The sequence below is a fragment of the Pocillopora damicornis genome, chromosome 4, assembly GCF_964200805.1.
Source record: "Pocillopora damicornis chromosome 4, jaPocDami1.2, whole genome shotgun sequence".
Lineage (NCBI taxonomy): Eukaryota > Metazoa > Cnidaria > Anthozoa > Scleractinia > Pocilloporidae > Pocillopora > Pocillopora damicornis.
Window position 1 is genome coordinate 25,567,317 of NC_142673.1, and position 17,235 is coordinate 25,584,551.

Consider the following 17,235-nt stretch of genomic DNA (forward strand, 5'->3'; position numbering starts at 1 on the left):
CTTCCGGGGAATCTTCACTGCTATTACACTCATTGCATACTGTTAGTAAATCGAGGGCTCATAAGAAGAGAGGGAAATTTGGAACAACTGTATACGAGATGAAAATCGTTTGTGAAAAGGCTTGATAATTAGATATTGAGGGATTAAATCTTTCTTTGGTTCTTCTGAACTGAACGGCTAAAGTTCGCTCCTTTTTGTGTCAAAATGGAGGGTCTTTCTGAATCATTTGCGGCCAGTTTCACTGTTTCCTCTGACCCAAACGACACCGCAGCGCCTCATCCGAGGTAAGCAGAATTCAGCATAACTTGAGTATCCTGTTCCTTCCAAGTTAAATTCTATCGTCACAAATACCTTAAAATTCGTCTAAGGGGTTTGGGTGTGTGAGAATCGAAAAACTCCCTGTTGTGTACGTGTATGTGCAGATCTTGCCCTATTTGCAAAAACGAGACTTAAAGAGCTTATCTCAGACATTTGTATCCTTGAAATACCATCAGCATCGGAACTTGGCTCTCCACATCCAGGGTAATATGTAGAGAGTTCCCCCCAGTCCCTATACCCCACCACTGTCCCCTGCCCTCTCCCTCCCCCTGCACCCTCAAAGAGATCCCCTAAATGAAACAGTACACCATAATTTTCCTAGGGAATTACCAGTAAGCTATTCTCTAGGCTTGCAGTTCAGCAGTGGGTGTTTGTGTTAATGTAAACATGTAATTTATAATTTTGTTCATCCAAACATAAGCGTTTCATGAAGTCACTATAAAGTTTGTTGGATGTTGTATTATTACCGACTATAATAAAGCCTCTAATACATTGACTTAATGGCTACCTCTGCATCAGTGTAAAAGGAGATTCTCACTTAGTAACACATTAACTTAGTTGCTACATTTGAGCTGGTATAAGGGGAAATCCTCAGAAAGCTGGTAACACAGTGACTCCTTTCTATCTAAAATAGGAATTTTGGAGACTGCTCTCTGTTATTTGTGCAAAACAGACAAAGAAACATTAATCCATCTTTTCTGGGAATGCTCAGTAACGAAAACCTTTTGGGGAAGGGTTCATTGTTTTTTCGTTTCATTTCATTTGATATCAGCCTCACACATTTTGGATATCTATGAGTGTTTAGGTTTTAGTAGGAGAGAAAGATGATATTTTAGTAAACCATTTTTTGCTCCTCACAAGGTATTATATTTATTGCTGTAAATTTAAAAACATATCTCCATATATCAGAGAATATGCACAACAGCTGAAATATAATTTAGAAATTGAAAAACAAATATCTATTGTGACTGATTCACAGAATAAATTTCAACAGAAGTGAGACAAAATACCTTGTGCACTTTGATTGCTATATAGTTTGCAGGCAGGCTACAAATGTGAGTAAGATATTATCTTACTCTCCTTATGCTGATTTTAAGCCTCTGAAAATCAATTTTTGCTAAACACTGTACTTTTGGGTTTTTTTTTTTCAAGCTCTAACTCTTATCAATCTCACCCACAATTTAGCCTTTCTGTCTTTCATAGCTGTTAATTTTTTGTGAGTAAGTTTCTCTTTTTTTTGTGTGTAAATGATGTGCCTCTAAATGTGTGTGCATTATCTTAAGAATACTGTAAGTAGTGTAACACAATGCATGTAGGGAGTCCTGTGAAAGGAACCATAATGTAGTTAATACAAGTATCATGTTGTAAAAAAAAAAAAAAAAAAAAAAGTAACACAGTGACTTAAAGGCTACTTTTGCGTCTATATAAAGGAGAATTTGTAAGATAGCCAGGAACACAATGACACAACAGCTATATTAATCAACCACAATGATGGGTCCACAATCTGCACTGAAATACTCATGAGGTAAAAGAATGACCATAGAAACTGTTTGGTGCCATAGAATTTAAAAACAAAAATGGGTTTTCATTATTCTTTATTTTGAGCCACTATAATGTTGATACTGTGGGTAACTGAGAACATGTCCTGTATACATGCATGTAGATTTATGTTGTTGCTTCTATGGCTAAAGAAGATGTTCCTGAATGTTTATCATATTTGAGTTGTTGTAATAGTAAGAACTGACTTACATGTACTTGCCATCAGGATGACGCAGTATAAAATGAAGCCCAGCAACACCCCAGATCAGTTTTTACGTAGAAAAAGAATGTTGGAGGAGCAGAAAAGGTATGTTATGTCTCTATGGAAAATGACCGAAATCATACACTATACATGCTGTGATAGTAAAGTTATGCTTTTCTTTAATCAACTATCTTTTCATGCATCTTCACATCATTGCCAAGTAATCAGTTGATGTGGGAAAATGTTATTGGTAATGTAGTGTATTGTACTATATTTTCAACTGTATGTGATTTTGTAGTCTGTCTATTCTCAGACACAGGCGAGATTATGTCAACTATGCAAGAAAACTGGTGGAAGGATCTTTAGGAATTGAAGATGTTGAGATAGAGGTAAACATTCTTTGAATTAAACGTTTGAACGTGTCCTTTAGTAGCATGTCGTAATGATGTGGGATATTGATCAAATGAAGCCTTTAAGTGCTACTGTGGTTCTTTCTTTATTCACTCTGAGCTTTCGCTGTTCTACGGCATCATCAGGGATCATGATGCCGTAGAACGGCGAAAGCCCGGAGTGAATAAAGAAAGAACCATAGTAGCACTTAAAGGCTTCATTTGATCAATATCCCACATTCTTTGAATTGTTATTCATCTCAGTCTTATCCATTTCTTTGTCATTTCTTTTATTGATTATTTTATCTGCCATTCACTGTAAGTTTTGGAAATGGTTGCACACTGTAGGAGATGGAGTTTATTGAGGAGAGTGACAAGAATGGCAGGAGAAAGCATAAAAAGAAGTTTAATCCTTATGCATATCAGGTGTGGCTACTACACTTAAAACTGTTAACATCTCAAGTTAAGATCTCTTTAAAAGTATGATACACTTTACCTTTCTCCTATTTATGATTAAAATTTTTCAACTCCTTGAAAACTTCTAATTTTGCTCAGAAACCAAAAGTGATTCAGTTTCAGACCATTCTAAATATGTTTTTTATATCTTGCTCATAGTGAAGTTAAAGAAAGTCATTCATTATCTCTTTCCTTTGTCAGCATAATTATTTTTTACTACATGGTATAGATTAGCATGGTATAGATTTTTGCACAGTAAATTGATTTCTTTTTTTTCCTCCCTTTTGTTCTCCTTTTTGTTAGTTGATGTTATCAGAGTGGCTTGTTGATATCCCTGATGATTTGAAGGAGGACTGGTTGATGGTGATTTGTCCAGTGGGCAAAAGAAACCTTGTAATTGCTGCAAATGTAAGTTAACTCTTTGACACCCAAGATCTCATTAGTAATTCTCCTTACTGTATGCCATACAATTCTTATGATGCTAGCTCTGAGAATTTGGCACTGGATCAACTAGAAAATCCTCAAACTTATATTTTTCTTTATTCTTATAACCTGTCTGATTGATGTTGTATTGATATTGTTAGGAGAAATTCTGTCTTGGTCACACATGGGAGTTAAAAGGTTAAATTAAAATGAACAACTTAAAGTAGCTTTCATGTGGCTTTCTTCACCACATGCTTCAAAACATTAGCTCTCCTACATGGTGTGAGTTGTACCTATTAAAGATTTGAGGTCCACTGTAGCTCACAATTTTCAGTTCACAAATGATTTTGGGGAGTTGAAATCTGTAAAAAAAACTGCCTACCATCTCATAAGAAATACTACTGTGTGTAACTTTGTTATGTGACCTGTAATAGTTTAATTTTCCATGTATTGTAAACAATACAGGGATATACTGCTGCATACACTAAAAGTGGCTTCAGAGTGAATAAGTTTTCCTCATTGCTGCCAGGCGGAAGTCCAAAAACTCTCAAACCTGGAGGTACAAAAGCCATTATTCGAGTTATGAGAACAGTAAAAAAATCTGCATTAATATGTCGGTTGCTGTCACAATTTTTTTGCTTTTTGGGCATCAAGTATGGTGTACTTCCCTTGCTCAATGTACTTGTTATTTGCTTTTAAGTTCTCTTTTGAGATGGAGGTGTCAAGGCCATAACTTTCACAGTTTAATTTTCTTTTCCTTTTGTTTTCTGGCTTTATAGTCTCTTGACAACCAGGAATTCATTGAACTTCAAATAATTTAGAGCTTGTATTAGTATATATTAAGTATATGAGGTAATTGTATAGACTGGGTTTGCTAATCAGAAACCTAAAACTACATACATGTACATATATTTCTACACTTGGAAATTATCTGTTTTATACATAGATTACACCATCTTGGACTGTATCTTCAATGAACTCACAAACACATTCCATGTGTTGGATGTTATGACCTGGAGAGGTCATCCTGTGTATGACAGTGAGGTACAGCACATGTAGCTCTGCATTACTACCGATAAGGCTCAGAATTTTTTACAGTCACCATTTGTAGTTAATTTTGTGATCTCTGATTTGTAAGCTGTTGGCAACCTATCATGAAATGCATGAAGGGCTAGTGAAGGGCTAACACTTGAAACATCAGCTTTGAAACTCTTTATGGTGACCAATTTACATTATAAACTCATTTGATGAAACCAAATTACCTGGTGACTAATATCATTGTTTTTCTTTATCATTTTTCCATCTTTCAGACAGATTTTAGGTTTTACTGGCTGCAGACAAAGCTTCAGGAAGAGCCATTAGTGGCACAAGTGTCAGGGGACAACCCAGTAAGAAAATTGGAATTTATTGGTCCACTCATTCAGGGAAAGTAGGAATGGTGCTTTGAACTCAATTCCAGACTTGATTTTGCATGAACGTTGAGTTTGACACTGGATTTGACCTTGGTCCAGGTTTTCTTGTGTGGTTTACTGGATTTTCTCTCTCCACAAAAACCAACTTCCAATTTCCATTTCAAGCCAGAATCAGAGTATGAAGTCCCATTTTGAGGATCCCATGCCTTTGCTAAATTCAATTCATAGATTTTTCATTTATTTATTCATATTTGTTCTGGTGGAAAAAGCACTGTAAAACAAATAAACAAACAAAGTGAAATTTTGAACACTGGTAGAATCAAAGTCAAGAGGGAAATCCTGAGTTTGATGCGTGAGAGCTCAATCCACGGAAGACACACTTTAATTAACATGTCTCTGCTCATCGTTTATCAGTACAGGTTTGTCAGTTTGCATCATCATCCTTGTCATGCCAGTTCCATTTATGAAGCTTTGAGCAGTGTCACATCAGTCAATGAGGTAAAAGAAAAATAACGTCTGATCAGGAGTAGTGTCTTGGGAATATTTCTGCCACGATTATTTTTCAAGGAAATTGGCAAAAAGGGAAACACAGAAGATCATTTAACCCACATTTTTTTTGCTCCAAGGTAGTCAAGTGTTAGAGCATCATTCACGGCATGAATTTGATTTGAAAAAAAAAAAACATCTGCAATCTTCTCGTCGGCAGTAGAGTGCTACACTTGATCCTATAAAAGTGATGGACAAATAACTTCTCTTTACGATACTACAATAGATATTCGAGGGAACAGGTAAGGAGAGTAGACTGACCTATCAGCTCAAGGTTTCGTTTCTTGACATATGCGTCAAATTATGGAAACTAATATACAAGGAAGGATGGAGAATTTATAAGTAAAAAATTACTCACAAGTCCATGGATGGTTTATGTAGCATTGTCTTAAATGAAATCCTCTTAATTAGCTTAAAGCTGAACAGTTTTGACGAAGGAACGGGCAAAGAGGGGTATCTGTCGTTATCCATTCTCATGCTTTATCGGTTTGACATTAAAAGCTTTTAAAATGATTTTAGGTCGATGGTTTGTTGTTCTTTCACAAGAGGACGCATTACACTTGCGGGAGAACACCGCTGGTTGGCTGGTTAAAACCGTACATGCTTCCTGAAATATTGGGGCTCCCTGTGCCAGATACATTCATGGCAGGGGTTCCTGCGGTAAACAAACTCACTTTACTGAAGTCGAACAAGGAGTTACGAGACAGCGACGAGGAAAAGAGGTTGGCGAGAGAGAACTGTGTGTTTGAGGAGAAAATGGACACTCAGTCGTCCCTGAAAACAAAGAGAAAACAGGGACGAAAATATGCTTCTGAAACTGGTGCAGGAATGGAGGTGGAGGAAGAATCAAAAGAAAATATACAACACGAGGACAAGAATGAAAAGATGGAAGTTTCGAAAAGAACTTCTCGTCGAAGAGGGCGTAAGAAAGGCGATGATGATATGGATGTGAGTCAGACTGACGAAACAATATCTTGAAGTCGTTAAGACCTCTTAATTGCTGGCATAACTATTAATGAAGTAGGCTTTCTCGGCGATCCTTTTGAGTGCAAATCATATCGTTTCTAAACATACGGACGAGACCAGGAACCGGTTCCTCAGTGGCTGAAATAAATCTAGTGAAGCCTGAGCCTCCCCAGTCCTCCCACAGTTCTACTTCATGTTTTAGTATGGATCGTTTAACGTGGCCATTTTGTTGCTTCGTCTTTTTAACTCGTGAATTGCGCGCATGCGCAAGAGCGAGTTATAGATACGATGTGGGGAATAGCATTCGCTCGCTCGCTCGATTGGTCGATTCCTGTAAACTTTTTTTAGATTTTAGGCTTTTGAGTGCATTTTATAGTTTTTGGCGAGCAATAAACAGACGAAATGGTGACCTTTGTTGCTAAGAATAGTGGTGGGGTGAAAAAGAAGCCAATGATAATCTTAAAAGAGTTTTTTTTTTCGTTTTAGTTTCAACAAGCGGCGCCAGCGACTGGCAGGCATGCAAGGATTCACACTGAAATAACAGAACAACCTTCGTTTTTCATAAAATTGTAATTTACAGTCCTTGAACTTGAAAACAATCCGAAGATTCATTGAAAATATCACTTACTGCGAAGCGCTCGGAGTTTACAGATGTTCAAAAGCTTTTTCTGTTATAGCGTGAGATTGAGGACAAAATTGATCATTACGTTTCGTCGCGTGTGTTTTTCCTGTGAGAAGCAACAGAAGATGCCGGCGACTGACGAAATAACAAGTTAACACGAAAATCAGATAACACCTAAACAAACAATTTTAGCTACCGATTTTCAGTGAATTTTTAAAGAACAATTTTCTTTTAAGTTTCAAGACAATTTGAAGATTCAACATACAAACAACGTACTAAAATGCGAAAGTTACACACCACAAAATTGATAAATAGGCCTGAAATGAAATTCTATCTTGTTATTGATCGTACGTTGCCTAGCACGTGACCTAAATCTACCCAGGCGGAGATCCAAAATGACGGTGGCAGGCTTGGCTTAGTTATATCACTCAAAACTCGTTCCCGTTTGTCTCATTTGATAAAGAGGGAATCGTTAATGTTTTCATTAAGACAGTATTGCCTTGATTTTCTAATATTTACAACGAAAGACAGTAAATTTCACTTTTCACCCACATTTACTTCCAACCTTTTCTTCTGAACCAGAAACAAAAATGATAGACGTTTAAAACACATGACATCATCCACCTTGTCAAATGTAATAGCATGATCATTTCAATTGTAATGCCTTCTTATCCCAACGTTACTTTGTTTCTTTGCTACATTAGCGAACACTGAACTACTGCTCGTACTCCAGATATGACAATCAACCACAAAATTCCCTAAACCAGATAACATTAAACATAATCTAAAAAATCATGTGTCAATTCACGAGTTTGCTCACAGAGCACTTTGATTCCACACAGGAACTATTTCTTATTTAATTCAATTTATTTTTTTGTGCAAATACAAATATGCCCTACATGTACGTCGGGCTTTGCTTGTCCCGCGAACACAATGACGGAAAAGTACTGCTGCAATTCTCTCCTATAACGAAGAAGTCATTTCAGCTCGATAAGAAACAACCGTCTGCTTGACTGAGCAGACTGATTTACTTGTCGTAGTGAAAATATGATAACTGATACTGTGAGCATTGTTGAATGTATTTCGTCTATCATGGGCAGGGGGTAATAAATCAGACCGTTGAACTTCTTAGCTTTGTTTCAGCAATGGCTGAACTTCTTGGTTGTGCATCAGGAATGGTTGAAACAGCCATCCATCCTTTTTCTCCTTCGTGGCTCTCAACTCTCTTTAAAGGGGCTTTCCAAGAAGCCAAATTTTTCGCACACTCTTCTGCCTTTTTCACTTCTTCCTCGGCTTCCTTCTCTCTTCCAAGATAACGCAAGACAATCGACAAGGTTTGGTATGTGTGAATCAGCTCTTCGTGTGTGTCTAATACTTCCTCTTGTAATTTAGCAGCCTCTTTCAGGTAATCAAGGGCACTAAAAAGATGAAGCAAATTAATACTAAGCTCTTTCGTTACTACGCTTGCCGTCTTTGTTGTGGTGAATTTCCTAAGGGAAAATCATGTTTCATGCAGGCGCAAAGAACATGGCGCTCATGGTTAACGGCAGAAATCCAAGTTCTTGTTGCCAAATTCGGCTCTGTGTACACCTATATAAGTGAAAATATTTGAATTTCCTTTGAACAAGAATTGCTTCCAATTTTTCTTTCGTGTGGATTCAAGGATCGAAGAGAAAATGGGCAAAACCGGAGTTCAGATTTACTGTAAGCTGATTCCATCAACATCATTCTGAAGTCATTGATGATGGTTTTTATATCTTATTCTAACAAATATCTCTGTTTATATTTGTACAAAGATAAAGCACAGAAAAAAAAAACTTTTCCAACACTTAAATTCCATTATTCCTTCAGGTCAAACAGTAACAGTCAAAGTTAGAAATTACGTGTTGGAAATGCTAAGAAAGTCTTTGTCCTGGAATTCCGCCTTCGAGTCAATGTTTCGTGCTGTTCTACACACTTTTGAAAGAAAGGAATCAGTTCAATGTGTATTAAATATTACACTGTTACAGTGTATTCTTTCACCTTTGGTAATCTCCCTTCGCGCTAAACGCCTCTCCCAGATCATAAAGAGACTTTGCAGTTTCCTGATGTTGCCCCAGCAGTTGCCGTCGGAGGTTTACTGATGTGCTGCTGTATTTGATGGCGCCGGTGTAATCACCCAAAGCGTAGTAACTGTTGCCAATCCAGTTAAGTGTTGTTGCTGTGAAAGGATGATCTCCGAGGTTCTCTTTATAAATAGGAAGCACAGAATCGAGTCTTGTTTGAATTGCAAGCAAGTGGTTCCGTTGAACCATTTGAGAAGCTGCAAAAAGAAAAAAAACGCAAACTTAAATGGCACATTGCTGTACTCATCTCCCATTTCTTTAGGTTTTCCCAAATACCCACTTGCGAGAACTTCGTCTGGCAGCAGAACTATTTTAGTTAGGACTGTATATACTTTGCGAATAATAGTTACAATGAAAATCGTCGCGCAAACACGAGCTTCATATCAGATCCGGCTTTTAAAACATTCAGCTTACAAGTCATGTTATTTGAAGAAAGCAAAGGTGATACTTGGCTTCTGCAAAGTTTCAATGCATCTCGAAACTTTGAGGTGTTGTGGAATACACGTGGTGAAGGTGACATTTCACTTTTTTTTACTCTCAAAAGTTAAGTCTGGAAAATTCCTTGAGGGGGGAAGTTTCTTAACACTGTGGTGCTATGTCGGTGAGGGAGTTTAACATGATAATTTGTTTTTTTCAACTGAGTTGATAATGCACATTGGCTACTGTGAGATTTTCAAAGCTAGTGGCTAAAACTCTTTACGGTGGCCAATTTGCATTGTCAACTCGGTTCATGAAACAAAAATAATCTTGTAAAATTATCAACCTGCTAAATCGTTTAAACAAGCCGCTAACATGACTTCGTCTTTCCTTTTGTTTGATTTCTCTGCTCTCTCCCGTCGTAATTTTAAGGCTTCTTCCAGGTGTACATAGCCTTCTTCAACACGCCCCTCGCGAACGCAACAGAAACCAAGCTTACTTAAGCACTGGGCCCGGTTGCTGTTATTCACGTCATTACGATCTGACTGGATGTCGTTCGCATCTGACAGCAAACTCTTGGCACGATATAACGCTCTTGAGCAAATGAAAGGTGTGCATGTACAACTTAAAACTATGTTCATTCCGATGTGCGTTAGGCAAGCACTGTAAAGAGGCATGTCGTAGCGACAACGATGCGCGAGCTTGCAGAAGAGCGACTCGAACTCCTGCCTTTTCATCATCTTTGCAAGAAATACGGCGGCCTTATTAAAGGCATTGATGCACTTCTCCCTTAAGCTTTGTTCAAGCTCAGGATGCTCATCTCCACACCACGCCATGGCCTCTCGAATGTTTTCCTTCTCAGCTCTGTAATGTTCAATCGCACACTTAGAATCCTTACTCAAAAATTTACGGCAAAGGCTAACGGCCAAATCACTGTAGTGACGAAGGAAGACTGATTTCGCTTCATTGTGGTCGGGCATCAAAGAAAAGAAATTCCTTATGAAAGGATGAAGGAAGTATTGACAACTCTTTTTGTCGAAATGAAGGAGGCTGCTTTGCTTCAGGCAATTTAGATGTGTCTGAAAATCGTGTCCGACTGATGACTCAAATACTGTTTGGAACTGTTCTTGCGTGAATCTGTACGGAAATGTGGAGAACATGACAAGAATCTTCTGGTTCTCTTGACTAAGCCGTTTAAAGCAGATTTCCAGACACTTATCAATGCGGTCTTCATTTGCCATAAATTCTGGGTTCAGTTCTCTGACGAGATCACTAGGTGAACTTGAAGAGAGTCTCTCAGTAAACTCTTTCGGATTTTCCCGTTTAAGAATGAAGAGCACAGTGCAAATTATCAGAGGAATACCGCCACAAACTCTGACCAGTTCCTTGATCAAGCTATCGTCTAGATTACCGTCACTCTTTGTGAACAGAGCAGCTGATTCTTCGTCATTAAGCGGCCCTAAATCAATAACTTCGATTGGGAAATTGTACGTTTCTCGAGATGTGAGGATCAGTTGAACGTTTGAAATTAGCCCTATGTCTTTTAAAAAGGTAAAAAAGTCATCCTTCGAGTATTTTCCACGCATTTTTGCACAGTACGTTTTGGATTTCAGTTCTTGATGGAGTTCGTTGACACTTATTTGATTCTCAAGATGCATTAAGTCGTCGATGTTTTCAATGATCAACACCACACTCTTCTCCTTAAAGTAACAGATGCGATGAAATACTTCAGTTACTGCGTCTTCTCCGTGAACGAAGCCTAAAGCCTCAATAATTTTGCCTGCCAGATCTTCTACACAGGTAACATTACGGGGTTTAACATAGGCGATAAACTTTCCTCTTTCGATCATCCTATAAGCGACCTCGATTACCACCGTTGTTTTTCCGTATCCAGGTGGTGCCACAATTTCAGCCGATTTGTTTGAAGTCAATAGGGTTACAATATCTTCACAAATCTCACTGCGTCCCACTAGGCTTGTTCGTTCTGGCAAGAGCCCGCAGTGACCAGTTCGTATCATGTCTTCTGCAACTGAAAGGTGATAATAAAAGAAAGGCATGCTAAATATACTCCAGTGTAATATAAGGCATTGAAAGTGACTAGCAACAATTAACAGAACTCACTCTTGTTTTGACGAGTTAATAGAAACTTAAAGAAAACCACCACGGATTTGAAGGTTTAATGAGCAAAAGGTCTAACGGTGCTACTAATTAAAACAATATTTCTCGCAACGCCTATAAAAGGTGAATAGCTCATCTGAAAGCCCGGTGAACACCTCTTTGCTCTTCTGAAAATCGAGTACATTCTGTAGAAGGCATTTAGGGACCTACAATTGTACACGAATTTTAAAACCTCTCTACTTTCAATCTCTGTATTGAACATTCGCGACAGTTTTACCTTTACTGGAGAGTGAAACAGATCTTTCCCCCTTGCGACAATAAGACAACGTCCTGCCTGTTGGATCGTTAATCGGCATCTCTTTGATGAGGCTATCGTGCAGTGAAGAATCCAGTCGTTCCAGGGATTGATCTGGAGAAAATAAAACCGACATTATTTCAAAAAGTAGCACAGAAAGTATTTAATTGTGGACTAAAGATGATAGATATTTTTGGGGCCTTGTGATAGCGATACCATTATCCTTTGGATAAAAGTAGGGAGGTTATCGGAAGTAGTTATCACCCCCATAAACTATGGTTGCCAAAGCTTTTAACTAATAAACTTTAAGTTCCTTGTCAATAATTTAGTATGTCCAGCCAATTTTTAAAAAGCGCTAATTAAAAAAAAAACCGGAGTGTTTAAAACAACGAACATTACATATAATTCTGGCCACGAGGATCATCCTTTACCCGAATTTCAACTATAAAGAATATTCCAGGCTGATTTAAAAGGAGAATAGAGAGTTTTAGATCCACGTTTGGTTTGTTCACCGCAAACGTCAAACCGCAGTTAGAAGTTAGAAGTTTCGAGACTTTCAGCTTTTTAGATCGACGTCGTCTTTCACATGAAAAAAATTAAATTGTGCGCCGCCGTCTTGAATTACACCAAGGATGGAGGCCCTTCATTTCAAACACAAAATGAGTCTAAAAGATTGGTTTTCCAGCGTCCCAAACGGATTGGTGGAAATTAAAAGACTTCACCTCATATATGTTTATGGGACATACGTGAGAACCTTCGAACAGGAAGAAAAAGAGCGTCAAGGGAGTTCAACTACCTGAAACTGCGTTTGCCCGAAGTTCAAACGTGGACGGCAAACGGCGAACGTGATCGCTAGAGTCTGGTCACGCGACTCCTAGCGGTTTGCGGCCACACGTATTCAGAACCAAACGTGGATCTAAAACTCTCCAATATCTACACAGTAACTTCCCTTTTCCACTCACCCACTGTATCTGGAAATTCCTCTGTTATGATTATAACTGCGTCATTTCGTTGAATCTTGTCCAATGCCCTTACAACATCAGTTAAACAAGTGTTAGGGAATTTAGCGGCCACCCATTTCATCACTTCAATAGTTGGACTTGTTCTCTCAGATTCTCTCGTCATGCCCTCAAACTTTCGGATCTCTTCGTTTGGGATTTCCAACTTGAAAGCTAGGTTTTCCAATTCTCAACGGCAGGTATTGTACGGTTGAGTTTATCCGCCATCATTTGCAGGAGCTTCGATCCAGGTATCATGACATCTTTCAGTAGCACTTCATCTGCAATAAAGAAAACTCATGAGTAGCAAGAAGGTTATCATCTACAAGAGTTGATGAAAAATGTTGGAATTTAATAACTGCACAAAGATGTTAGATATGATTGAACAGTAAATGAACACAGGAACTGGGATGTAACGCCACCGCCGCGATATGACAGGATAGAAGCCCCGGCAAAAGAAAGATATGAAGAACGATGAGGCGTCGGGTATGAATAGCATCACCCTAGACCTACTGCAGTCTGAAACGGACACTACATTGGATGTCCTGCATACGCTTTTGGAAGAAGAAACTCTTCCAGAGGACTGGGAGGGTTATAAGGCTTGTCATTAACGTCCGGAGAAGGTAACCTACACTTAAGAATTTAGAGAGGCATTATCTTCTTGAATGAGTTACGCCAAGGAGGGAACACGCCGGGTACGGAAAAATGAAAAAGACAACAAAATATCTCTTTACTTTGCATCTAATCATATCTCAAATTTCGAATCAGTGGCAGGTAAAGTGTATGACGTACCTTCAAAGTTCTGTTTAGCTATAAAGTCTAGCAAGTCATGCCTGGTCATCAAACAAAGGGCGTCCACCACTTTCTTCAGCTTCATCTTTGGGCAAGTAGCTTCCAAATACTGAAACAGTTGGTTAGTCGGGCTTTCTGCTGAAGGTGCCCCTATCTTCCAACATTCTTCCCTTGACACGTCGAATTTTATCGCCAGGCTGTACCAGTTTCCGAGAACCAGTGATGTCCCATCTAAAGCTAAAGCAATTTTGTCGAGAATTTCCTTCTTAAGGGAAGTCTGAGTTTGTGGATCTCCCGATGTTATTACACCTCGAACCTCTTCATGGTCATCAAAGCCAGCTGTTAAAACAAATGTTATCAGTGTCATGGCGTGTAATGTGAAGTAAGAGACGCTACACAATCAGTCCACTCGATATTGAACATCACGCAGCCATGAAATCAAATATATTGAGATTCTTATAAAAGCCGTGGCACTTCGCCAGTTTTAGAAATGTCACTGATATGTGTTTTTAAGAGGGTCAATCGTACGCTAGACAAACCATCACAATGTAAATTCCTCTTACATAAGACTAAAAAAAACCTCCAAAGAGGTAGGTTTTAAAGCAATCTTTAGTAGGTAGACTGGTGTGTTCATACTTATCAGCTATAGATGAATCTTTATCTATTTTGAAAAGAGCGCTTACCATTATTAACATTATCGTTATCATCAAAATTGTTATTACTTCTATGATAGTTATCAATTTTGTTGTAGTTGGTGTTGAGGCACATGTTTTATCACTACTATCAAAAGCTTTGGCGAAAAGATTATGTACATGGAAAAACATATGAGCATGTTTTAACGCCAAATTGAGACAATTGTGTTAAGTATTTCCTTTGAATATTTTTGCGACGCTCAGGACAAAATGTTTACGAAAAGTTTGCTATTTACTACATGGGATGTTTAATTTTCAGTGTTGTCTGGTACCACTTTATGAACAAAAAATAATTTCCTTCTTCTGCTACAACGTATAGCAAAACCCTCTCATCTTGTATTAAATCTCTTACAAATAATCTTATTGTAATGAACGTAAGGTTTGAAAATGCGAACGAAATTATTATTCTTAGCAGGGGCATATTGGGTCAAGCAATTCTTCAGATCCATCGCATGCAAGCAAAAATATTTGATAGATTATAAAATTAAAGGTAAAAGACAACTGCATCTTGGTAATTAGTTACAAGAAACAGAACGTAGTTACCATTTTTGAGCAGTACGTTCAGATCATTCCTACTAATCTGTGTCAATCCTTGTCGAAGTTGTTGAATGCTTAAGTTTGGTTGCTTGACCTCTAGATAATCAAACAATTGGATGGTAGGGCTGTGGTTACTGTACTGTTCCAATCGGCTAATTACAGCATCATCAACTCTCAGTTCCCGTGCTAACTGTGTCCAGTTCGGAATTAATCGCATTTTTCTGTCTAATAAGAGTGCCAACCGATTCATAAGGTCTCGTTTTTCCGCCAGGATGGTGCCTAAAGGTGATCCTTATTAAGAATATAAAGCGAAAAAATAATTAAATCGGTGTACGGATACACAAATTTAACCCACATACATCTCTTTTGTCACGGTGGGTTAGTAATGAGTCCGACTAATTCAAATGAAGTAGCTCAAGCGAAAATAAGAAAAAAAACAATAGCTTCAATGTCTTTTCGACAAAACTACGCCGTCTAAACCAATGTAAAATTTAAATCTAAACACGTAAGGGTTAGGCAACAATATACAAGGTAAATCGGCCGATCGCTTTCGTCCTCATTGAGCCCAAATCCTGGCAATTCTCTAGTAACACTGAATGCAACAGTCACGTCGTTGTGTTATTCTTTAGTTTATCATGATATTCCTTACTTTTTCTCGTTTGAAACCTTTCTGACCCTCCTCTGCGATTACCTTTAACCAATATTTGCATATTTTACTTAAGACTACTCTCTGCTGAAAAGTTGCGTGACCTAGTCTAGTCTCCTTTACTTTAATGCAACAACTGAAGACTAGTCAATCTGGTAACAGGTCTATCATGAACATGGGCGCTTGTTTAAAATAAAAAACATCAATGGAGGGAACACAATTGCCACGTAATAGATTCCTAGTCTGTGTTAATCGTCCATAGAATTATTTCTTCCATGTATGCGCCCCAATAACACTTCAATTCGGACTGTTTCCCTGGCAGTGTCACGGTAATGAAGTGTTTCAATTATCCCTTCGACAGCTGAATCTGTTTCTAAACTAACCGGTTACTTCAGTCCAACAGTCTCCCTTCGTCATCATTAGTTTTGTATAGTAACTTTTGAAAGGTAAACTGATCATTTTTACGAGCTCAATTTCATTTCCACTCATGTTCCGCATACTCGACGAATGCTGATTATCGAAATGGCCTCTACGTTAGGATCACTCGCAGCTTTGGCAAAGGCTGTGTCGTTCTTTTTAAAATCAAATATGAGTTGTCCTTGTTTTGAATCAATAAACCGATACAAATTGAAAGCGAAAATGCCAAGAGTCCTTGATTTTACCGCGCCAAAAATTATAGTAATATCCAATTCCGGCTTCAGAAATCGGAAAATATTTGCACAACAGTGTTGCTATTCGTGAATGAAAGTTCAACCAAATAAATAAGAAAATCGCTACCTACCAGTCGAAAGGACAACATGACGAAAAGGATTCATGCAGTGCATGCTGTAAGCCTCCATTCCGGTGGGTTAATGAGAAGAAATTCATTCGAAGAAGGTGAAAGTTGTTAAGTCGAACGGCAGCATCAAATCTCCGTTATTGGCGGTAACGATTGTAGGAATCTCTGTCGAATATCCTACTGAATTAAGAGCAACTGAAGCGTGAAACCGCAGGTAATCCAAGCGAGAGGAATAGGGATAATCTACCGACTTAGATAAACGAGAAAACACGTCCTGGAGGATGATCACTTCCTTTATCACTTCCTTCAAAGTGGTTCGTCGGTTTTCAAGTAGCACAGTAAATCACAGCGGGAGGGTACCCTATTTGACACACTTGCTTCGGTCCTTCGTAGGACTGCAAAATTGTCATGACAAATAGAAGCTGTCACTAAAACCAAGTTTATCAGAATCGACACAAAACTGTCAAAACCATTAAACGTTTTAGTCAGAATAAAAGGTCAAAAAAACTCCTCCTTTCCCGCCCCTTGCCCTCCCACCCTGGAGGCTTGTCATGATATGAGCCCGCGGTCAACATGGCTGGATCAATTTCCGAGAACTCGCACTTTCGCTATCTTGTTTAGGAAAATTTTCAATTTTTCATATGTCTGAAGTAGATTGGCCCGCGGTTATCGAGACTTTGGTCTTGAGACCGACATATTTTGCAAGCGGGTTGGAAATCTTCTCGTCAGAAGACTACAGCTCAGATACCAGGACAAACTGACTTTCAATACCTTTTTAGGTGCTTTTCCTCCTCAAATCAATTCGACCAAGTTTGTACCCTCGACTAAAAAAATCTTTGCCTCCTTTGCTTTAAATTATGAAAAAAAAAAAAAAAAAAAAATGGCGTCTCTTTCGATGTTGAAGCTGTACTGTTGTGAGCCTTCTGCAACTTTGTTAAGCCTTCTACAACTTTGTTAAGCCTTCTACAGTTGAAGAATGCCAAT

The 17,235-nt window shown here is 38.4% G+C and overlaps 1 protein-coding gene and 1 non-coding gene across 4 annotated transcripts; one reads left to right on the forward strand and one right to left on the reverse strand.

The window, feature by feature from the left end:
* Positions 1-5: 5 nt before the first annotated feature.
* On the forward strand, positions 6-6,500 carry LOC113683602 (snurportin-1). 3 transcript variants are annotated; one of them, XM_027200861.2, is made up of 10 exons: positions 6-284; positions 2,084-2,164; positions 2,373-2,448; positions 2,797-2,874; positions 3,208-3,312; positions 3,793-3,886; positions 4,274-4,371; positions 4,638-4,715; positions 5,154-5,237; positions 5,805-6,500. In XM_027200861.2, the coding sequence occupies exons 1-10, from the start codon at positions 205-207 to the stop codon at positions 6,261-6,263; spliced, it is 1,233 nt and encodes a 410-aa protein (XP_027056662.2). In that variant the 5' UTR covers positions 6-204; the 3' UTR covers positions 6,264-6,500. The 3 variants fall into 3 exon arrangements, with proteins under 3 accessions (XP_027056662.2, XP_089060203.1, XP_027056663.2); XM_089204077.1 differs by lacking the exon at positions 5,154-5,237 and having other exon boundaries at positions 28-284; positions 5,805-6,487; XM_027200862.2 differs by lacking the exons at positions 6-284; positions 2,084-2,164 and having other exon boundaries at positions 2,411-2,448; positions 2,772-2,874.
* Positions 6,501-7,721: 1,221 nt separating this feature from the next.
* On the reverse strand, positions 7,722-16,559 carry LOC113683605 (uncharacterized). The gene is made up of 8 exons (XR_016185904.1): positions 16,255-16,559; positions 14,834-15,118; positions 13,599-13,937; positions 12,771-13,087; positions 11,791-11,922; positions 9,742-11,424; positions 8,896-9,175; positions 7,722-8,291 (listed from the first exon to the last, which is right to left on the reverse strand). It is a non-coding gene; the product is annotated as an uncharacterized LOC113683605 (transcript).
* Positions 16,560-17,235: the final 676 nt, after the last annotated feature.

Coding starts and splice junctions, on each gene's coding strand:
- LOC113683602 (XM_027200861.2), top strand. CDS start 205: ATGGAGGGTCTTTCTGAATCATTTGCGGCCAGTTTCACTGTTTCCTCT. Junction 2,165..2,372: donor ATGTTGGAGGAGCAGAAAAG/GTATGTTATGTC, acceptor GTCTATTCTCAG/ACACAGGCGAGATTATGTCA. Junction 5,238..5,804: donor GTGTCACATCAGTCAATGAG/GTAAAAGAAAAA, acceptor AAATGATTTTAG/GTCGATGGTTTGTTGTTCTT.